Source organism: Oreochromis niloticus, linkage group LG20, assembly GCF_001858045.2.
Source record: "Oreochromis niloticus isolate F11D_XX linkage group LG20, O_niloticus_UMD_NMBU, whole genome shotgun sequence".
Classification (NCBI taxonomy): Eukaryota; Metazoa; Chordata; class Actinopteri; order Cichliformes; family Cichlidae; genus Oreochromis; species Oreochromis niloticus.
In genome coordinates this window covers 6,936,284-6,960,295 of record NC_031984.2, presented here as the reverse complement: position 1 = coordinate 6,960,295, position 24,012 = coordinate 6,936,284, and the positions used below count along the sequence as shown (strand labels likewise).

General features: G+C 39.3%; 1 protein-coding gene across 2 annotated transcripts in view; it reads right to left on the bottom strand.

The window, feature by feature from the left end:
• gdap1l1 (ganglioside induced differentiation associated protein 1-like 1) overlaps nucleotides 1-24,012 on the bottom strand; it is a 28,299-nt gene extending 4,287 nt beyond the window's left edge. The window contains exons 1-5 of one of the 2 annotated variants that reach the window (XM_003457052.5): nucleotides 23,322-24,012; nucleotides 14,769-14,961; nucleotides 7,118-7,291; nucleotides 2,142-2,236; nucleotides 69-183 (exon numbers count right to left, since the gene is read on the bottom strand). In XM_003457052.5, the coding sequence (XP_003457100.1) occupies nucleotides 69-183; nucleotides 2,142-2,236; nucleotides 7,118-7,291; nucleotides 14,769-14,961; nucleotides 23,322-23,501 (757 nt within the window). In that variant the 5' untranslated portion in view covers nucleotides 23,502-24,012. Of the gene's footprint in view, nucleotides 1-68; nucleotides 184-2,141; nucleotides 2,237-7,117; nucleotides 7,292-7,380; nucleotides 7,686-14,768; nucleotides 14,962-23,321 lie in introns of those variants that run through there. The other variant, XM_025901797.1, reaches the window with a different exon arrangement.

Below are 24,012 nucleotides of genomic sequence, written 5' to 3'. Positions count from 1 at the left end.
AAAGAATGCGATAACATCACTATAGAAAACGTCTGGTTTGTGCTGTGATATTCATCATTTGGACATACCTTGATACTCTAGTTTTCTTTTCTCCAGTTCAGCTTCCACTTGATCTAAAACCATGGCTAACTCTCCCAGAATTTTCTTCAGGTAGTTCACATTATCATGGTCCAAGATTTTTGCCTGTCAATTAAACAAGTAAAAAAATAGCACGCATTAAACTGATGTTTCAATGTTAAATTCAAGTGATACATTGTTATAAGTTAACATAAATCGAACCTTTCCCAGCCCCCTTTTAGGCAAGCGTAGCTTCCTATTTAGCAGGACTCAATTTAAACTGTTTTAACTGCAGATGGTGTAATTGTTAAAGCAGCAGTAATTACGTTTTTGATGACATTGAAATTTTAGCTAGCAGGGAACATTCCCACAAAAATAACAAACCTTACATAAACTTTGTAATTCTGTCTTTAAGAAAACATTCATTTGAAGCACTATTTCAAATCATAACAATGTTTTAAGAATGGTGTTAAGTTGCAAGTTATAAAATGTCCTTATACCAAACATTTGATTATTACTCGATGACAATAAAAAACAGCATTCTGCAGTATTCTGATTTGAGGACGTCACTTGTGTCTGAGATGAAGGGTTTTTTGTTAAAATGTAAAACTGCAATTTATAAACATAAAGGTATTCTGAATGAAAAATTATGAGACTGTGTCACAGATATTACTGGATAACATTTATAAACTAAACTAAAAGTGTTTCACATATTCTCAGGAAATAAAATTTGTTATTTTAACATTTAGCCTAAAATGCTGAAAACGTACATTTTAAATTTGACATTTTGACATGCAGTGAGAAACAGCCAGTGCTAGCACTGCAACAGGAAAGCAAGAACTTTCCTGGTTCTTATATATGCTGATCAGCTGGAGCCGTTCTGTGTGGAGTTTGAATGTTCTCGCTGTACCTGCACAGGTTCTGTTCGAGTACTCTGGCTTCCTCCCACAGTTCAGTGCAAATCACGTTAACTGGTGGCTTTAAAATGGCCATAGGTGTGGATGTGACAGTGTGTGGTTGACTAACCCTGTTAGCCAACATTTTTTGGAAGAAAAGAAAAAACTTACAGAAAAATAAAAAACATCTCAGAACATTATTGCAGCCATAAATATGTATCTAGTTAAATGCTAAAGCCTAAACTGCTTTTTATTGCTTACAAAAAATACAAATAACCTTAATATAAATTATTCTATGGGGGGCACAGAATATGTTTAAAATTGTCATAATAATCTAAAGTAATTGCAGTGTACTTGTATTTACATAGCATTAGTCTAATCTAGTCTTAAAAATCATTCAAAGCACTTTAACTATATGTCACATCCAATAGCTCTAAAGATATTTCACTCAAAGCCACAAATAGGAAAACTGACGGCACTGAAGGAAAAGTCTGAGAATCACCAAAGACAGCAGGATTTATTCTCTGATCATAAATGAATCATAACCACCAGATACAAGATGGTTTGGAAGGTGAAGCAGAGCCTGTCAGAGGGTTACAACCCAATAGAGACTTAAACTGTTTGTCCCCCAAAAAAGCAATAAATACATAAAAATCATACTCTATACATTCCCGTTCAGGGGTCTCAAATATATGTTATTCAAAATAAATATATTTTTATTCAGGATTTAAAATTTTAAGGGTTTCACACAATGAAGCTAATCCTACAAGATGTTTCCTGTGTGATAACCTTCACTTTGTACCTATGAAGGATGTTAATACATCAGTTTAAGATGCTAATTCAGGCGGCTGCCCTAAATAAGTATAAATGTATTACACATTTAGAGGATTTAATGGGTTTTCTATTTGCACTATAATTTCTTGAAGGGATAAGAACAATTTAAAAATGTACAAAACACTAAGCTATTAACTCTTACAATAACTGAGAAATTTATTTAATTTTAAGGTATCATTTAATGGATTAAAGGCCCTGAAACTTATGCAAATGAACTCCTATGAATTGCAGTATATGAATCACACCCTGAAAGTCATCTTAAGTCTTCACTTCTGAAATGTATATTAATGAAATTTGTAGTTGTGAAGGACACTTAAAAGTTAAATGTGGATGTTAATGAAAACACGGGTTCACCATTAGCTTCTTCTGTTTGGAGAGGTACGGTTCTGTCAGCTGAGGCTCCTCGTGGTCCAGCTTCATCAGCTCTGTCGCAGCGTTGGCCAGATGTCCTGAAGTTACACACAAACACAGTGCATGCATTCACATAAACTGTGTCCTCTGTTGTTCAGGAAGGGAAACAAAACCCACTTTGAATAATATTTAGACACTGTGCTGTCTGACCACTGTGTGCCTGGCATATTTGACTAAAAGCAAATACTCCAGAGTCCAGTGTGTTTAATCTCCAAGGGGATGACTGACAGTACAAAGCTTATTCCCATCTGAGCTCCGTTCAGTCTCCCGAGGGCAGAGGAAGAAGCTTGTGTCATCAGCTGTTACACATATTGTTTTTATTTACGTCATCAAGGACATAAGATGTGTCCGTGGTGCACTATAATTTTTTCTATTGCTAACGTACGGTACTGTGCAAAACGTTTGAGCCACCTCTCATTTCTTTCATTGGGTAAATATAACACAGTATATAAGGCTAAAACATAGTTTGCACAATTGACCCAAGCCTCAGTATTTGGTAGGATCATGTTCACAAAAGACATTCAAAGCTCTTCTATGGATTTTGGGTGCCTTTTGTTCTATTCTCTGTCAAGATGAGCCCAGACTGCTTAAATAATGTACCTCTATCTCTAGTATCTCTAACAACTTCTTTTGTTAGAGAAGAATTTGTTTTGTTTTGTTCTTTAACTACTGCTGTGGACAGGCAGACGGGCGAGCCCAGGATTAGATTTGTTTGATTGTTATCTAGCACAGTCCGGTACGGCTTTTACTGTACTACACTTTTAATAGAAGCTGCTTTCATTTTGTTTCTTTGTTCTAAATGGCATGAATCCACTCATCTGTGTTGTTTTTTTGTTACCCTTCTTTTTGCCATCTGGGTAACAAATGTTGAGTCAAAGTAAAAACTGATGTTTTGTCTTAGTGTTTAACCTACTTGATTTAGCTCTACTCATCTAGTTTTATGATTTCCAACTCAAAGATCACTTGAATACTAAAAAAACATGCAGCTAAAACACGTTTTTAAGGCATCCCAGACATAAACCTTTGATTACAAAAACATTTTTATGCATTTTGTGACCTAATTAAAGCAGTTTGGTAAACTAACAGAACAAACTCTGCAGAGGCAGGTGTAGTTGAGCACAGGCACCATTAATTCAATTCAATTTTATTTATGTAGCGCAAATCACAACAACAGTTGCTTCAATGTACTTGATATTGGAAGGTAAAGTCCCTACAATAACACAGTGATTTTATTATGTACTTGGACATGGAAGTTTACATTTTTAGCCAAATCCACATGCAAAACTAACAAGTGTAGTTAGTTTGACATTTAGTGTAACATTTGCCAAAAACAGCTCTGAGATTTTGTTTTTACAAAATAAAAGTCAAACCTTTGAAGTTTTACTTCTTCAGAGTTAAGCAACTAGTTTGAGGCTAAGTCCCACAAAGTCGGCAGGGAAGATGGAAAAAATTCGTAAGATAGACTGACACATTACTGAGTTTGGTGTTTTGGGGGGAATTGTTAATAATAAAGATGAAGAACTTGGCCAGGATGCAGAATCTTTTAGTCTTCTTACATTTTGTCAGTGTTTACTTTAGCTGCAAACCTGTGACTCGGCCTATTTTTTGCATATTTTCCATGAGTCTGCTGGAATGATGATGACAAGATGAACCCAGAAAGATAAAAATGTTTGTGTCTGAACTGTCCCCTCAGTCTGAATCATAATCATCCAAACCAAAGTTTACCGCACAGAGAACACTGATGCGTTCAATGAAATACTCCATAAAGCTGATTTTACAGGTCCATCACAGACTGGTCAGGATTTCACTGGATAATTAATTCTCCCGCAGACTTTCTTTTTTTATCTCATCCAGCCTGTTGCTCTGATTTACATGACAAGGCCATTACCTGATGTGAAGAGCACCACAGTTCAGGCTGGGAGGTCTAATATCTGTCGTTAAAAACCTGGCATCACTACAAAGTGCTGTGTTAAGGGTTTTTGGTATTGAGTAGCATCAAATTACACAGTATGCTAATCACGCTGTGCACATAAAAACCTGGGATTTGTTTTACCAATGATGTGGAAAATGCTGTAAGGAAGATGAATTGCTTTGCATTCAAAATGCATGTGGTTTTCGTCGTAGGAGTCTCTTTGGTACCAGAGCTGAAGCTGAGTCACGCTGAGTGTGTGACAGTGTTCAATATAGTGAGTTAAAAGCACTGAAAAGTTTTTATATCTTTAAAAGAAGAAGTATTCAAGAAAAGATGACAAAACCAAAATAGCATCTACCTTTCATCCTGTCAATCCACAAGAAAACTTTCTTTAACTCAGGGTTGAGCACTTGGGACAAACATGGGACACTTTTTTTCACCAATGAGGGCCCAATATACACACACCAGCCACTTCATTGGGTACCCCTGTTCAACTCCGCATCAAAACCACTGCTGAAGTTCAAACTGAGCATCAGAATGGGGACGAAATGTGTTTTAAGTGACTTTGAACATGGCATAGTTGTGCCAGATGGGCTGGTTTGGGTACTTTCAGCAATTGATGATCTACTGAAATATTCCCACGCAACCATCTCCGGTGTTTACGAAGACTACTTTGAGCTGATAGGAAGGAAAAAGAAACTCAAATAACCACTTGTTAACACCAAGGTATGCATAAGACCACCTCTGAACACAGAATGTATCAAACCTTGAAGCAGATGGGCAGCAGCAGCAGCAGAACACCACATCTGGTTAGCCAAGAAGAAGAAATTGAGGATACAATTCACATGGCCTCACCAAAATTGGACAATTGGACTGGCAAAATGTTTCCTGGCCTGATGTGTTTTGATTTCTGCTGCAAGATTTGGACAATAGGGTAAAAATTTGGTGTAAACATGAAAGCACTGATTCATCTTATCTTGTATTAGCAGTTCAGGCCGCTGGTGGTGGAGCAGGGGATTCACATCATGAACGTGCAGCTGACACATCTATAGCATGCTGCTTAATACTATCATGTCAATGCAGACCAAAGTCTCTGATGAATGTTTTCAATTCAATTCAATTCAATTTTATTTATATAGCGCCAAATCACAACGACAGTCGCCTCAAGGCGCTTTATATTGTAAGGTAGACCCTACAATAATACATACCAAAAAAACCCCCAACAATCATATGATCCCCTATGAGCAAGCACTTTGGCAACAGTGGGAAGGAAAAACTCCCCTCTAACAGGAAGAAACCTCCGCCAGAACCAGGCTCAGGGAGGGGCGGGGCCATCTGCTGCAACCAGTTAGGGTGAGAGAATGTTTCTAGCACCTTGTTGAATGTTTACCACTTAAGGCAATCCTTAAGGCAAAATGCGTTCTAACACAATGTACCTAATTTAGTAGCCAGGAAGTTTAAATATGCACATTTTCCTGTATTTGGTTAACACATTTTGCATTTGTTTTAGGATACTGTCTAAATGTAGATGGCTTATCTTTCAATAGGGTTAACACAATTCTACACTATTGTCTATTAAATATAAATTTTTCAAAATATGATTTATGAATGAAGCGTTTTTGCTCTTATTGTGGAGCCTATTTTTTGTAATTTGGCCTTTTTTCCCTCACTCTGTATAGAGACAAAAATATATCATTAACTCACCACACACACAGACACACACACCTGCAGACCCACATGCATCTATTCAGATATTAAACGTGTGTGAACATGCATTGTGAAATGGACCAGAGCGCTCAGTCACATTAAATTAAACTGAGTCAGTGAACACTGTGATTCTATGGACATTGTGTGCCTTTGTGGTACACACACTCGAGTGGATTCAGTTGCTAAAATTTGCCAATCATCCTGTTTCTGGTAAGACCCTGAAGTCCTGCTCAGTTTTTTGTGAGGAGGTCAGACAGTCTTCATATTGTACCTTTTTTGGGGAACAAATGTTTGGTTGGTTAAAGCTATTTTGGCTTTTTCACATTACTGACCTGAATGGACAGAGAGCTGCGTTTAGTCAAATTTGATAAATGTTTTTATTTCAGATTAAAGTTACTGAAGTAATGGGATCATCTTGACAGAGACTGGAAGAAAAGGAAGCTCCTAAGAAGAACTTTGAATCTCCTTCGGGAAGCCTGAAGAACTGTTCCTGACGATTACTTCAAGACATTACACAAAAGCTTGCCTCAGAGAGGTCAGAGTGTAATGAAGATAAAGATGGTCATGTTATGTTTTGACTTTCCGGTTATAGAGTTGTTTTTACCTCAAACAACATCCTATAGTTCCATTTATTTTTGCACATTTAATTAAATCTGCACTTCTTTCCCATTTGTTTTTGGTTATTTATTTTAAATCTCTTTGTGAACTTTCAGGATGTAGCTTGAGATTTTTCTCTTCCATAGTTCTGAATTAAACACAGGTCAGTCTTTGTGATGTATGTTTCTCCTGTGTCCTTTAAATAAGAGGCTACAGCAGCAGCAGAAGGTCAGCTGACTTATCACACATGAAAACAGATGATCTACCTATCAACTGTCTTGCAAAGATATTTACCTAATCTTTTAAAATTAACTGAATCAAAACTGACGGGAAAATTTGAAACTCTGCTTCTTATTTCTTACATCTTAAATATTGGAGGAACCTGAAGTTTTCTAACACTGAATAAATTTGTTATTCACAAGAAAATCAAATCTGCACTCACAAAGCAGGGAGGCAATCTAACTGTCAAGGGCTATAGGAATGTTTTATTAAAGTTTATAGACATCTCGAAATACAATAGAAATGCATTTAATTAATAAGGAGACTTTATTTCTTCTATTGACCTAACACTAAGTCTATGTGAAAAAAAACAAAAACAACCCAAAACCCATTCTGTAAGTAACACGAGCTATTTTGTAATTCCCAAAGATGCTAAAATACGAGCATTCGTGCCTCCGCAGTGCAGTGAGCTGGCTTCACTTACTACGTATTTCTGCTGTGGCGTACTTTGGGATCATAGAGTCAGTCGTGAGCTCTGGATGAAGGATGCAGCCATGTGTGTACGCATCCATGGGCAGACCATCCAGTAGCTGACGGTACTGCTGCACACGATCGTAGAGAGGCGAGTCTGCGTCAGGGATCAGCTGAGCCACTGTGTCTGTGTGAGTAAGACAAGAATGTGAAAAAGAGAAAACATTTTTACAGGAATACAAACTGGACAAAATGTAGTGAATCATAATTACATACTGCAGAGCATTATTCTGTGGACTTTTTTTAATCTGTCCAAAACCCCTGAGGTCTCTAAGCAACCACACAAACCCAGAATAACACAGTTGTGCCAGATTCAGCTGTCAGACACACAACATGGTAACCTGGTAACAGGTGGAGGACTATAATACACCACTGGTCACGTTTGACAAAGCCTGACATACTGAAACAATCTGAAACTAAAATTATAGACCTGTGGATGAATACCTTTAGGAATTAGTTTACATCCATATCTGTTCAGACTTATACACTCAGGTCCATAAGTATTTGGACAAAGACATGTTTGCCTCTGTACACCAAATTCTCTCCCTTAATTCAGTCACCCTGTGGCAGTGCAGGTGAACATCAGAAAAACCACAGAAAAAAACTTGAATGAATAAATATGATCTGTGTTTAGTTTTCTGAGGTTTATTTAACAAAAATTCCACTTGGATAATTGTTTACTGGTCAGGCAGGAAATGTGTAAATTCTTTTGGCTTCCCAAGGTCAAGTCAATTCGATTAAAGTCACTTTTATTTTATAGTACAGCTGTGGTAATGTGACCCAAGTACATGTTTGTGCCAAATGTAAAGAAAATCCCTGAAAGTGTTCCTGACATACTGAGCTTTCAAAAATGGTACAGATGTTAGGGCTGGAGGTGAGGTCACAGTGACCTTGATTACCAAAATCTAACCAGTTCATCCTTCAGGTGAAGGGAACAACAAGATCAACAACACTCTGAGAATTTATATTGAGTGAAAACACTTGACTATGGTATAACCCAAGGGTAGGCAACTCCAGGCCTCAAGTGCCGGTGTCCTGCAGGTTTTAGATGTGTCCTTGGTCAAACACACCTGATTTAAATGGCTAAATTACCTCCTCAACATGTCTTGAAGTTCTCCAGACGCCTGGTAATGAACTAATCATTTGACTCAGGTGTGTTGACCCAGGGTGATATCTAAAACCTGCAGGACACTGGCCCTTGAGGCCTGGAGTTGCCCACCTCTGGTATAAGCACATGAGATTAAATTCCCGTTCCAGATGAACAAAAACACAAATTAAACAGTAACGCTGTAATTAGACTCCATAACTTTGTTACATAATTCGCCTACTGACTCAAACTGTTCTGCTTACCTGCCATTACTAGAAAAAAGCTGCATTATTATTATTATTATCGTGAATTATTATAGACTTTCTTGCAGACAGTTAACATGGATTTCACTCTCATACAGTTTTTATCCAACAGCTTATTAAGGCTTTGTTGCTAAGACAATATAAAACAGGGGTGGGCAACTCCAGGCCTCGAGGGCCGGTGTCCTGCAGGTTTTAGATGTGTCCTTGATCCAACACAGCTGATTCAAATGGGCAAATTACCTCCTCAACATGTCCTGAAGTTCTCCAGAGGCCTGGTAATGAACTAATCATGTGATTCAGGTGTGTTGACCCAGGGTGAGATCTAAAACCTGCAGGACACTGGCCCTCGAGGCCTGGAGTTGCCCACCCCTGATATAAAAGATGGAGGTACCTTCTCCATCATAGACAACTTGGCAACGCTTTAAGCCTACATATTTTTTAATGGACTCTGCTTGCAAAAAGACCTTGGTTCCAGTTCCTGGTAACTATATTCTCTTGGTCACTGTCAGGTCAAAATGAATAAAACATTAACTCTGTTTTATAAATTATGTTCACAGAATAGTCATAAATGAAGGTCATCTGGAATACAGGGAGTGCAGAATTATTAGGCAAGTTGTATTTTTGAGGAATAATTTTATTATTGAACAACAACCATGTTCTCAATGAACCCAAAAAACTCATTAATATCAAAGCTGAATGTTTTTGGAAGTAGTTTTTAGTTTTAGCTATTTTAGGGGGATATCTGTGTGTGCAGGTGACTATTACTGTGCATAATTATTAGGCAACTTAACAAAAAACAAATATATACCCATTTCAATTATTTATTTTTACCAGTGAAACCAATATAACATCTCCACATTCACAAATATACATTTCTGACATTCAAAAACAAAACAAAAACAAATCAGCGACCAATATAGCCACCTTTCTTTGCAAGGACACTCAAAAGCCTGCCATCCATGGATTCTGTCAGTGTTTTGATCTGTTCACCATCAACATTGCGTGCAGCAGCAACCACAGCCTCCCAGACACTGTTCAGAGAGGTGTACTGTTTTCCCTCCTTGTAAATCTCACATTTGATGATGGACCACAGGTTCTCAATGGGGTTCAGATAAGGTGAACAAGGAGGCCATGTCATTAGTTTTTCTTCTTTTATACCCTTTCTTGCCAGCCACGCTGTGGAGTACTTGGACGCGTGTGATGGAGCATTGTCCTGCATGAAAATCATGTTTTTCTTGAAGGATGCAGACTTCTTCCTGTACCACTGCTTGAAGAAGGTGTCTTCCAGAAACTGGCAGTAGGACTGGGAGTTGAGCTTGACTCCATCCTCAACCCGAAAAGGCCCCACAAGCTCATCTTTGATGATACCAGCCCAAACCAGTACTCCACCTCCACCTTGCTGGCGTCTGAGTCGGACTGGAGCTCTCTGCCCTTTACCAATCCAGCCACGGGCCCATCCATCTGGCCCATCAAGACTCACTCTCATTTCATCAGTCCATAAAACCTTAGAAAAATCAGTCTTGAGATAGTTCTTGGCCCAGTCTTGACGTTTCAGCTTGTGTGTCTTGTTCAGTGGTGGTCGTCTTTCAGCCTTTCTTACCTTGGCCATGTCTCTGAGTATTGCACACCTTGTGCTTTTGGGCACTCCAGTGATGTTGCAGCTCTGAAATATGGCCAAACTGGTGGCAAGTGGCATCTTGGCAGCTGCACGCTTGACTTTTCTCAGTTCATGGGCAGTTATTTTGCGCCTTGGTTTTTCCACACGCTTCTTGCGACCCTGTTGACTATTTTGAATGAAACGCTTGATTGTTCGATAATCACGCTTCAGCTTTGCAATTTTAAGACTGCTGCATCCCTCTGCAAGATATCTCACTGTTTCTGACTTTTCTGAGCCTGTCAAATCCTTCTTTTGACCCATTTTGCCAAAGGAAAGGAAGTTGCCTAATAATTATGCACACCTGATATAGGGTGTTGATGTCATTAGACCACACCCCTTCTCATTACAGAGATGCACATCACCTAATATGCTTAATTGGTAGTAGGCTTTCAAGCCTATACAGCTTGGAGTAAGACAACATGCATGAAGAGGATGATGTGGACAAAATACTCATTTGCCTAATAATTCTGCACTCCCTGTAGTCTCACTTATGATTGTTGTATGATTGTATCCGGTGAGTATGTAGTTTTTCTCTTTCACACCCGTTTTTAAAACACTTAATTGATGATGGCAAAAAAACACCAACCTAGAGGATTAAAAAATAGAGCCCAGAGACTCCAAAATAACTTGGAGTCGAGTGGTTTGGAGAGTTTTCTCTTTTTGTGACTTTAGCTCAGGCAGGTCCTCCACACACAGTGAAGCACGTGAAGCAGTTTGATTTTGTTTCCTGTGAAAGACTGACTGTCAACATGTGCCAAATATTTTCTTACCAGAATTTAAGAGTGGATTTTTTTTGGCTGTTATCATATTAAAATGTTTTATATCGTCTATCCTTATAGCTACTGTAAACATCTAAAATGGCCTGCAAACATAAGCTTAATTAAAACAAAATACTTTCATCCCATTTTTGGGCTGTAAGTCCAGTTTATTATAACTATGCTGCACAGTGTGGGTTTGAAAAACATATAAGATGAACTCTGCAGTCTGTTTGCACCTTAACACACATAAAAAAACACTTCCAACAACTTTTACTACCTCAGAGGGATCCCGCTTTTACATTTTGCTGCCCTAATTCTCGTGTCTGACTGCGCAGCGCTTGGCTGGGAGCGATGGTGTTCAACATAATGACCTGCTGCTGAGATTCGGTACTGTAAGTGCAGAACAGAGGGAGCTTTTATCTTTCTGCAGGGTCACAGCCAGCCACATGCAGGGAAGGCATCGCTGACAAAACAGAGATAGTCAGATGGCTGCTTGACGATGAGGAGAAGCTGAAGGAGGGTGGAGCTGCACGTGGCTGAGCTCCAGAGAGCTGAGTAATCAGTCTCTGGACCTGCATGCTGACCTGGGCATGCCCTGCAGTGGTTCTCTGTAGGAGGTCTGCTGCAGCACTGGTGATGGAAATATTAAATTAGCAGCAAAGTGTCAAGCAACTGCCCGACTGAGTTGATGTATGTTCACAATGAGCGTGACAAATATATAAGAACAACTCGGGCGATGATTGACATCTTTTTGCAGAGAGCTTTTGCCCTTTGCTGTGCCTCAACAACAGTGTAAAACTGTTGGCACTGCTCCACACTGCATATGCCTCACGTTTCTGAGAAATCTGCACTTTGCAGATCAGCTGCAGCCCACGTTGCCAGGATTCATTAGGGATTTAAAGGCAGAGAAAAAGCATGCCTGTAACTCATCCCCTCAAATTGACTCCTGGATGAAAGCTTCTGGATAAAACATGCATCAGATTTGTTTGACATTCAATAGACAAAATAAACAAAACCAAAAAATGCAACAATAACAGCTTAACTAAATTATTAGAGTATAACTGGAGACTGATGAATGATTTTATATCTCTGTGACTAACTTGCTCCAAAACAAATTATTAGCACACTATCAAAAGACTAAAATGAAGTAAGCTGAATGAGATCATCAGACCCTGGGGTCATCTTATGCACTCTAGCCTTTTATTACTGAGCAAGCAGTGAACCAGATCTTCTGCTCTTCAATTCAAAGCTCTAGGCACTGCTCTAGACATGTCAGCACTAACTAAACAGGAAGGCCCTGGAGTTTTTCAGTTACAGGCCTATGTCCCCAGGCATTTTCTGATCTGAGGCTTCCAGTTTGTTACATAATCTCTCAGCTGATAATCCTATAGAACGTGCCACCTACAGATACTACAGCACAACACAGATAACAGGATTCAGTGTATGCTTCTTAACATTTGCTTATTCTTTGAGCTGCATGTTTGCTAAGCCTGAATGTCTGTGTAGGCTCTTAGTCATCCAGGTCATGACAGTCTTGAGAGCCTAAAAAGAAGGCAACTGGCCTTCTCTAGGTTTTTGAACACATTTAACCTCTTATCTAAGAGGGTCAAGACACCCGTTAAGGGTTTATTACCTGGGACTCTCTGCCACTTGTTTTAGAACTGAAGAAACTTTTTAGATGTCTTCAAAATGTTTTCAAACACGTAAAGAAATCCAGTTGCCTCCTTTTCAAGCTCCAGAGTCTGAATCTCAGTCATTGCCTCACAGCGCACGTTCCTCCATACCCATCACAACTTCTACAGCTACAGATGCTGCTTTACTAAATATAGCTGTGATGGACTTTTGTTTCAATCATGAAATTATGTCTCTTGTGTTTATATCTGTGTCTCGTTTGTGAGTGCCACAAATGTTCCCCAAGGGGTCACTCCAATTTTGTCTAATCTAATCAGCGAGGATCGTCTCAGTGACGTTGGTGCAAAGACGTTGATGCAATGAGTTACAGTTTCAGATTATAGTATGCACTGACACAGTCTGTACAAAGAAAACAGATGGCCTCCTATGGCTTCCAACAGTCTTTGTCACTCCAGCTTCACAAACTGGGCGAATGAGGCCTCAAATTTTCTGTAGCTCTAACCAGAGATATAAGAGAGAAATGAAAAGAAGAATCCCCTGTGTTGCAAATCCCGTCCCCTTAAAGGGCCAATATGCTTTCATTACAAGTGAATTTTATTACATTTTCTTTATATAGTGCCAAATCACAACATCAATTGCCTCAAGGTGCTTTCTATTGCACGTTAAAGACCCTACAATAATTCAGATAAAAAACCCAACAATCAGACAACTCCCCTATGAGCAAGCAGGCGGTGACAGTGGGGAGGAAAAATTCCCTTTTAACAGGAACAAACCTCCAGCTGAAGCCCTCAGGGAGGAGCAACCATCTGCCACGACTGGTTGGGTTGTGTTTATAACAAAGAAACAGCCTCTAGGAGTGAAAAATGAAGCCAACATACAAGTGCCAAAAGCTAAAGTTTCTAAAATGTCCACCTTAAGTTGAGCCCAAATGCAAATTCTTAATAGACTCTTGTGTTAAAAGGCCTGACTTTACAGCATTTTAAAGTATGTTTATAGCTCGATACAAAAAGCAATTTTGGCCTCTATGAATAGATTCGTAAAAACTCTGAACTAGGTCAAGTTTTTATACCAGATTCATCTTAGTACTGCAGTTAGGGGTGTGGCTGCACTGATTGAGGTGCCACAGGTGTAAGGTCCATCTGCTCGGTTAAACTACTGCTGGAATTTTTGCTGCCTTCAGTTTTTACACCCACTTAACCTGTACAGCTGGTAATTCACAGAGGTGGCTTACATCAGAATTAAAAATACTCATCTTCATCTTTATTGGTGATTACAGATCACAAACCTTCGGCAGAGCACGAGGCGGTGGCTGGGGGCTTGAGAGATGAATTAGTCTGGTGTAGGTGGACTAATGCAAAAGCGAGGAGTGCAACACACATGCAATGAACCTGCTCCAAATACTACATTACCAATTTTTATAGTCTAACTTGGTACAATTAGCTAATAAACATAATGAGTTTTACTGGTTAACAACTCTCTCTCTGGTGGACTCTTTAAAAAGTAGAACTCTGTAAAAGGGCCTCAAACACTTGATGGCTACATAAATATGTCAAGATAAAATAGAGAGGCTAAAGCTACGTCCAGACAAATAGCATCTAGACCCATTAATGATCCATGAGGAAGATATGGAAATGAAAAGAACTGCTTTGTTTTTGCAGTGCAGCATAAAGATGATTTTTCCTGCTATAGAAACGATGCTTGTAAGTTAAGCGGAACCTATTCAGCTTTTCCTTATTCCTCTATTATATAGTTACTGTTATCATGATGGATGCTCATATGGCCAGTTTTAAATAACAAGGTCTTTGTAAGTGATTATCACTGAGAGAAAAAGGGCATTTTTTCTACTCATAGCTCTGTGTGACATCAGAGAGAGGTGATGTTTCTTCAAGCTTTAGCAGTGACTACAGAAGCCCAACCAACCTACTGCCAAAATCTTTTGTTTTTGTTTATGAAGGGAAGCCAATAAAAAGAAAGTTGTCTTAAAGTGAGAGCAAAGGGAGCTTAAACAGTGTTTTTCAAACAGTAAGCAGGAGAACTGAACGGCCACACCAAGCTCCAGATAAATAATACATGATAAATAGGGATTATTTTGAACTATGAATTATGCAACGCTTCTCTAGTGGAGCATGAATGAAAATAATGAAAATATGCAAATAGAAATGACTGCCATCTTTAAACAAGAGAAAAGAAAGACAGCATTGTCCTACCTCCCACAAAGGTTTTCTCCATGTAATCTATAATCTGGTTGTAGTCACTAATGATGGTGTCTCCGTGGAGGAAGACGGGCACCTCCTCGCCCAGGTTCAGCCTCATGAACCAGGGCTCCTTGTGCTCCTGCAGTGGCAAGCTCACATCCCTCTCCTCACAGACCAGACCCTTCTCATTAATGACGAGCCGTACCTGAAATTACAAAGGACGTGATTAGTCCGAACACATCACCTATTTTTTTTTTTATTTAATCACAACACGTATGTCTGGAAATATATTCAGTGGGTGAACATTTGCAATTTGTTACTAGACTATGAAAACAAAATAAGAGCACATTTCATCCATTTTCGCTTTAAGGAAAAAAACTGCACAACAAATTTTGAAAAAATGTAAAAATTAAAGTCACTAATAGCTTCCGCTCAGTTCATTACATTACAAATTGCTGTACTGTAGAGAGAGCTGGTTGTTTGTGTGGTCTGCCAAACTAATGAGATACACAGGGTGCTAGAGTTTGAGAAAAAAAATCCAGGACAATCAGGATACATTACTAATGGCATGAAGGATAAGCCAAGGTCCATGGAGAGCTATTACTGGGAATAAGATTAATGAAAGAAGATGACACTTGGGGCATAAAGTGCTACATTTGGCGGAACGACAAAATGGGAATTTTGCTGAACACGGCCAGACATGGTGTAATGAAATAAACCTAAAGGATGTAGTAACAGAAGCATAGTAATTACAGCAGGACCAGTGGTTTTGGACACCAGGAACAAATCGATGCATGGAACTGAAATGTCAAAAAAAGAAAAAAAAACTAAGCCTTTTATATCTCCATCAGCGTGGAAAAGAAACACTAAATCAGGGACTTCTATATAAAACTGCCAAATATTTCAGGTCCCTGTGTTATAAAGCTGAGCTGTCCCTGGATGATACCCACAATAACACAGTCACCGTTGCATCGAGAGTTACATAATATTATTAGTCACTTCTTAGCAATGATGCCAAGTGGTTCAGCTGCTTGGGAAGCATAAAATTCACTCCTCTTACACTATACAATAAGTGAACTTCATCTGCAGCTTAGTCTCATCTGCATGTTTGCTGTTATTAGGGACGAAAAGCAGTTAGTACTGCAAAGACATGATGCTACGTAATACATCTAATTACACTTTTTTTAAACACACTATGTATTATTAAAAAAGTCTAGTTGTGGCACTAATCAGATCTTAGTTATTAGCGTTTCCACCACCTTCTCTTTTAATTTAATGCACCATCTTAGCGCCAGATGTAATATTTTGAAATATAATATTTTGCTAGAGGAATGCAGCATGAAATGACGCAGTGATTAATGCAAAACTGCTGATTCTATGTTAAAATTTGACAAATTTCACACCCTCTAAAAGAATGTTTACAGCCATTTACCCCTTCAACAATACTGAATGTTGTTTGAGAGGCACTGCAAGCTCACTTTCAGTCTTCAAAACTCACTTTCTGGTATTTTATTAGCCTGTCATTTACTATTACCTTTGTGTCTGTGCACCACACCTGTACAGTTTATTGATGAAACCTACTAACAAAGCTTGCTAGCTTTAGTTGACAGCGTAGCACTTCACCCTCTCTTACAACTGACATCACAGCAGCTAACACTGAGGCTTAAAAATGCACCACCTAAATTCCAGAAAGCGTGAATAAAGTAACAGGGACTACTTTTCCACAGTGTCCACAGCTGTCTGAGTGCCTATTCCCAACTGAGATTAATGCCAACCTCAGAAAACACACATTTACCTGCTTCCTACAGATGATAGTTATACTAGTCAAAATGGATCATGAGGCAAAAATGAAAGGTGCAGGAGAAAGTGAGACACTAAAGAAAAAACTGAGAAGTCAGAGTGAGGAACCAGGTGAGTCAAAAACATTAGCTAAAACATAGAAATAGCATTTTTACACAGTTTTAGCTTTTGTTCAGTTTCACTAAATGTGTGTGTCTGAAGTTTTTTGAGTTCTTGAATGTAGCGATAACCATGTAAACATCTGTGCTACCCCTGTGTCTCTTATAAGCCAGAGACAGGCTAATTATTTTATGTGCACCTTTACACTATGACTGCATATGATTTCTTGGTGAGCCTTTGCAGGTCCATTTAGCCATAGCATATCTTCCTTGAAATCTCAGTATTTAATTAGATAAGTCACTGGTTGGTAAGTCACAGGTTTTTAGGTTTCTGTATTTTGTAATGTGAAAAACCCCTCTTATATAAACAAAGTGGACAAATTAAGTAGTCTGGTACCCATTAATTCAGGAGACACAACAGCAGATGTTTGGCTGAACATAGTGGACTACATTTAATCAAATTCCGGGTCTTACTATTGTTTCAGTCAATCCCTCCCTCAAGTTCTTAAGTCCTATCTTTCTTCTGTCAGTAAAACCTCCACAACCATAGAGCCAAACTGAACAAACATGAGGTTCTATGGCTCTGTTGAGAGACGTCTGTCCCCATCAGGACAGACTGAGAAGTTAGGGATATAATCCATCTAATCAAACTTTAAATTGGGGGCGGGGAATCAGCCTTACAGAAATGATACTCTGACATTTATTTTACTAAACCTGTTCTTGATCATTCTGAAATGCACCAAACTTGATCAAATGTATAAAGCAAAGCTGCACCCATTTTAATCATAGTAGTGCCAGACCAAGTAAGCCAAGTTTGACGTTCTCAAAATGACAGCAGTTTGCATTTTAATAAATGATATGGCCTGGTCCCAGAACAGGGGATTCTACTGGGAACGGGTAAAGAAAGGTCCCAGAAAATAATTTATTTCCCTTTATGGATTTTTATATTTTGTCTCATTGCATTAATCCTATCAAAACCCTTGAGGATGAGATTTTAGAAACTAAATAGCTCCAGTTCGACTGGAGCTATTTAAAAAATCTGTCTTTCCTTTAACACATTACAACCAGGTGGCTCTTGCTTTGTGGTGTTTGTTTTTAAATCTTTAGTATTATTTTTGCAGGAACTATTTACGTTCTGTGTATCGTATGTGGTTTGGTGTTTTTTTAGCTCCTACTTCAGGGGTAGGTACTCTCCAACACAAGAAAAACCTTTGAGTAATGTAAGTATACAACGACTGGCCCAGACATAAACTTCCATGGAAGTTTCACTGTTACTCTTGAGCCTTATGTCTGATTACAGCCTTAACATGAGTTTAGTTATGTTTGGTGTTCATATCAGAATCAAAATTAGAATCTGTATTTTAATCATTATGCCAAAAGCACAACTAAATTAAATGCTTGCCTATATCCCTTTCACGCATAGTGGTCACTACAGTGGACAGCTATTCAAAGGCTGTTTGTTTCTTGTATTTGTGTCAGTGTTGATGCTATACTTGCACATAAAAACAACACACAGTGTATATTATTTATTCGTTTGTCAAATTCATAAGTCAAAACGTATGTTGTCCACCTAAGTGGACATGTAAAAATACTCTTTGAAAAGTACATGTTTAAAAAAATGAAGTTCAAAAATATCTTTTTCATGCCTAAAGATGAATAAAAATACTTAAGAAAAAAATCCTGATTAAGGTTGTCATAATTCATGCATGAAAGGGTTAAAATGCAAAGAAAGCAAACTATCTTAAACTTTTAATCTATCTAAAAATAAATAAATAAAAGAGTTTCTAATAAATCAATGCAGTCCAAATATAATTAGACTTTCCTTTTTAACAAATCTTAGAGCCGAGACTGGATCAGGTGACCCTGAACCTTCCCTTAGTTACACTGCAATAGGCCTGGGATGCTTGGGGCTTCCCATGATGCACTGAGTGTTTCTTCTTCACTCACCTCTTTTCAGCCTGTGTGTTTATTCACCACTTTGCATTTAATTATTAGTTATTATTAAACTCTTTTGTCCTCTCCCTCAGCACTCACCCAGTTCCTGAGCCTGGTCGTACTGCAGGTTTCTTGCTTTTAAAAGGAAGCTCTTCCTTCCCAATGTCGCCAAGTGCTAGCTCATAGACAGTTGTCTGATTGTTGTTGCTTTCTCTGTATTATTGTAGGGTTTTTACTTTACAATATAAAGCACCTCGAGACAACTTTTGTTGTGATTTGGCGCTGTATAAATCAAACTGAGTTGAATAGAATAGAATAGTGTCGACTTGATTCTTAAGTCGTCATCTCTGTTAGTGATTCCCTGTTTAGTTGTTTCCTGTTTTGTAAGTCTCTTATGCATTTAGCTTGACTTCCTTTGTGTCATTTGTCTTGATCAGATTTAGCTGTTTCTTGTTGCCCACCTGTATTATCCTCCTTTTAGTACATCATGTGTACATATAGCTTCAGTTTCCCTTTGTCTGATTATCTGTTTGATGGTAGTAAACAGACAATCAAATAAGCTTTGACGGTGTTCGCTTCCTAATTGCAACAGTTACACTTGAATACAGAGCACAGCAAAATATGGCATTGTGTCTGCCAAAGGTTTCAAAGAAAGTGTCCAGATACTCACTGCTGTCATGATATACTGCCCCCCCACACTGAAAGAAAAACAGCAGTTTGTTAAAGCCTCATCACTAAAGGTGTAAATTTCTACCCTGCAGACTCTGGGGTTGCCAGAGCTGTATTGATCTGTGCATGGCCTCTGTGTCACTGCGCCTTTTCTGTATCTATCGTTACCATATTTGTTGTGCTCATAACTCATTCCTGGTGTGAGGTAGATAATTATAGTGCAGGGCCACAGGATCAAAGTTACAGTGACACTAGATATGAAGTTGTATAAAGTCAGACAATAAAGTGAAAGTGTGGTGCAAGAGAAGTTCGACAGTACGTTGTCTCCTTCCTCATAAACTTGCTGAGGTATACACAAGCTTGTAAATAATCCCCTGCGCATTGACGACAATGGAGTCGGCACAGAGAAATGTTGATCAGCTGAAAATGTGACTCCTTTATCAAAAGCTGCTCGCCTGTCTCGCACTGCCAGTGTGTTTACGAAAGGATTCATTTCTGTCTTTTCATACAGCGGAAAAATATATTTGGCAAGTCACAAAAGATTGACTAAATATAACACATCTTTCAAAGGTGCAACAAACTGATTTTGACCAATTGTGTTGTGAGCACTGGTGTTATATTAATGTGCAACATTTTCAGTAAATTTCTAGTGGAGCAGATAACCAGGTGCACGGCCTCTTAATCTCATAAAGGCCCTTCCCATCATCCCATGCTTCAGCTCACATAACAATAATACAACATCGTACACGTAAACATTAGCAGGTTTGTTGCTCAAATTTCTTTCAGCATCTGAGCTGAAACCCATGTGTTACTTTTGAAAGAGGCAGCGAGTTCACTGACAGCACAGTCACACATGATCGAGGAGTCACTCCAGCTCCTCCAGCTCCAGGACTGAGGCGATAATCATGACAGTGAGCTTGGTGTTTACCCTCTGCTGAGTGACTATCAGCTCAATCAGCAGCTCAGACTCGAGTGGCCATAAGCCAGAGATCCTGAGCTTTATAACTAACGTACAAACCTGAGACTGAGCATCAACTCAAGGCTGATGTGCTACAGTGTTTCTAAACAACATTTCTGACTTCATCCTCAGTAATATGCAATAATGACAGAAAGGTAGATCTATGTGTTGAATCACATCTTGAGTCTTGAATTTTTAAAGAATCCTATGAGACTGAAGCATTTTTCACTATAAATTAATCTTGTGGTGAAAATGGCCATCGCTATTTATCAGACAGTAAGGGGTTGACATCAGAATGCACATTTTTTCCAATGAATAATTTAAAAATTTTAAAAAGTAGTTGCAGTTATTTTATGTGCATCAACTCATCTATAAAACTCACTGACTGTACAAAGATACTAGTCGTAGTCATGTAATCCATGTGCACACATTAGGCACAGATGGTGGCTGATGAGGACAAAGGATGAAATCCCAATTGCCATTTCATAGCTGAGTCCACTTTTTAAAGGGGCAGCTTAGCATTTTACCTTTTCATGTACATCAATTTACAGGTGTGACAAGTTGAGTAGCACAATCCAAATGTTTAATGACTTATGTGGGTCAAATCTCAAACTACTTGATCTAATAGATACGGCCTATAAAGCAGCATGATAGTAGAAAGGGAAAGCTCCACTTGTTCTTTTAGCATTTTCCCTCTCTGTGTCCTCATATTAAATCTCGCACTGAACAATATCCTCATCGTGTTAACACAGAAATGCAAGTGATTATGTCATGACCTTCACCTTTTCTACAGCGCTTGCATGCTGTCACCTCTGGTTTGTTTACATGTGAAAGAAGTTGTTTGTTATCCAAAATTAAACTTCAAGTATCATAAAAACTCTAAAACTCTGGAAGTTCTTAAGGAGTTTTCTTGCACATCTGTGTGACAGATGTGCAATAATGAGTAATGAAACATAAAAGTATCCACATCATTCAAAATCATCTGGTGTCCAAGTCCAAGCTTGGATAACTCTCACGATGTCTTGCTTTGGTGGCCTCCTGAGGCCAGCTCCACTTCCATGTTAAAATACACTTTAGATAAACACATTTACAGCCTGGTACAGATTGTGGTTTACGACTACAGTTAATTGCCCTTCGTGACATCAGATTAATTGCCTTAAATTGTAGCAGTTAAGCATTAGATGGCTGCTTTGACTGGCAGGTAGGCACCATCTGTCACTCAACATCTCAAAGTCTTTTAAAAATGTCTAATTACCACCATCTGTTATGCTACAGCTTTATCTAGTGAGAAAAGTAACTCTTTAAGCACCCTTTCCATAAAATAAACAACGCTTTGCAAATAGCTTCTGTGTGTTGGTTATATTGGCCAGAGCGCATGCACCCTGCTGTGCATTCACCTTTGAGTGCAGTGACTGTACTTCAGAGCATATCCAGTTGACACTGGTTGAACCTCTTCCAGCACATAGACAGTTTGAGCCTAAAGGTGAATATTATGGTTTTACAGCTGTAGCACTGGTACCATTCTCCTCCTTAGTGGGCCAAACCACTATTGTTGTCTAATTAGTACAGTTCTTCTAATGTCCATATGAGGCTGGCTTTAAAGGTGAGTCAGTCCCCATAGACTTCCATGTTAAAATGCCTAACTATAACACACAAATAAACATGTTTTCAGCCTGGATAATGAAACTGTTTTGGTGTAAGCTTCATGATACGGGAGTTGGCGGTGTGAACGACAAAAGGAGCTGTCGCCAATCACTGTCTGCCAACTGGAGTAACAGAACTGGACCTCTCCACCATGTTTATGCTATTGGTGCATCATAGATGCACTATTTGACAAATACTGCACGTTACCTACTGTCCAGAAAGTCTATGGTTCAATTCTAGTGTGTGAAATTCCAGTATATTATTAGCCTGTTGTTTAGCACTAATTAAATGATAAGGGTTTCTTTGCATTGGACCTGTGAAGTTGATTGGTTGTGTCAAAAGTCAACGGTGACATCTCTACAACCATTTCACAGTTATACCGCTGCTGTGCGTCATACTTAGTGCATTGTTCTCCTGAACAATTGGTGTCGCAATTACAAAACCGCCACATCAGTGCTAGCAAAGGAGTAGAAGAAGTTAAAATGAAGTTTCCTCAAGAAAGTTTTATCTTTTTAAAAATGGTGCAGGATTTTTGTATAATCTGAGAATATCTGAGCTTTTTCCACTGATATGTCATTGAAATATGGTAAAACCTGACATGATGATACACTCGCGTCTTCAACCGAACCACGCCGGCCGCGCCACCAGCACAGGGTTACAAAAATCGAGAGGTGCCCGACCAGCCTAAGCAACACTGAAGCGTGGCTTTCAAAATGAGGACAAAACATTTCATGACGGCTGAGTTCATCTTTTACATACAGTCTATGCTTTTTAAATGCAAAGGGGTTTCATGTTTAATTGTTGTAGTGTCTCTTTAATTTACAGCTTCATGGTACTGAATTCTCCACATGATAATCATTTATGTTTTCAGAGTTATTTGTGTGGCTTCAGTGCAACATTTTATAACCACATGCTCATTTCGTGGGAGTATGCATGTTAATAAATCACAAGTAGACTGAAGGAATGCATGAAAATAAGAACATATGGTGTGATTCAGCTGCAGAAGGTGGGAGATGGCCTTTGGAGTTTGTTTTGCACAGCATTTTGATCAATTATTTAGGATGTCATGTGTCAAAGCCCATAGTAGCCTAACCACGTTCACCAGCATTATGGGCAGATAATAGCCCCAACGTGTCAATCGAGGATGGAAGCAGATAAGATGTGAAAGGTGATCTATGCGGTGACTAATGATGGAATATTGATCAAACACACTCCTCTCTGTCGAAGAAATGAGACCCCCGTGCTGCAGCGTCAAACGGGAGCTCTGCCCAGCTGCAGGATGATATTCATATTCCGGAGGTATATGTGCAGGACAAACATGCACTGATGCAAACACGCTTTGGTCACAGCAGACAAACAGAGGCAGCTCCAAGCTGTAGCATCATGTCATGCAAAGAGACTTGGAGCCACCTCCATTTTCAAGCTCTGCTCCTTTTTTTTTCTTTTTTCTTTTTTTTTTACCTTTTGGGAGGTGAAAGATTGCGTCCAGTGGTACAAAACGAGCCTGTCTTTGTTGAAGGGTTTGGGCTCTGCCGCCGGTTCTTCGCACTCCTCCCCGTCTGTGATTTTGCCGTCTTCATCCATGGCTGAGATGGGCCACCAGCTACAGTTGGTAGGGGTAACATGGTTGGAAGACGCCATGACAGAGCGTTTTGTGCGTGTGGAGGAGAGGAGCGAGGAGGGAGAGGATGGAGAGAGAGAGAGTGTGTGAAAGGGAAAGAGAGCGAGCGAACGAGAGAGAGAGAGAGAGAAAGCTCAGCGGCTCGAGCGCAGCAGCATCACCGGTTCACGCGGCAGCAGCGACAGCATCCATCAGTTTGGGACAGCTCCGCGCCTCCCAGGGAAAAACACGCACACCCTAATCCATATGCAAATACCGACTTACTCGAGCATGCCGCTGCACTTGCAATTAAATCGATGGGTAACCGTATTACATCACATGATGCGTTACGCACAAACATGCGCCGTGGAAACCCCTCGCATGGAGCGCTTCAGTGGAAGGTCAATCGGCTCCTGTAAGGACAATGGAGGCTGTGGGCCACAGTACGCACGCAAATTTCCATAGTGTGGAACGTAGTCTGCCTATAAGAGCAGCTCGTTAAATAATCAGAAGACTTCAAGTGCTTTTCTTTCCGTTACCGGGAAACTATTT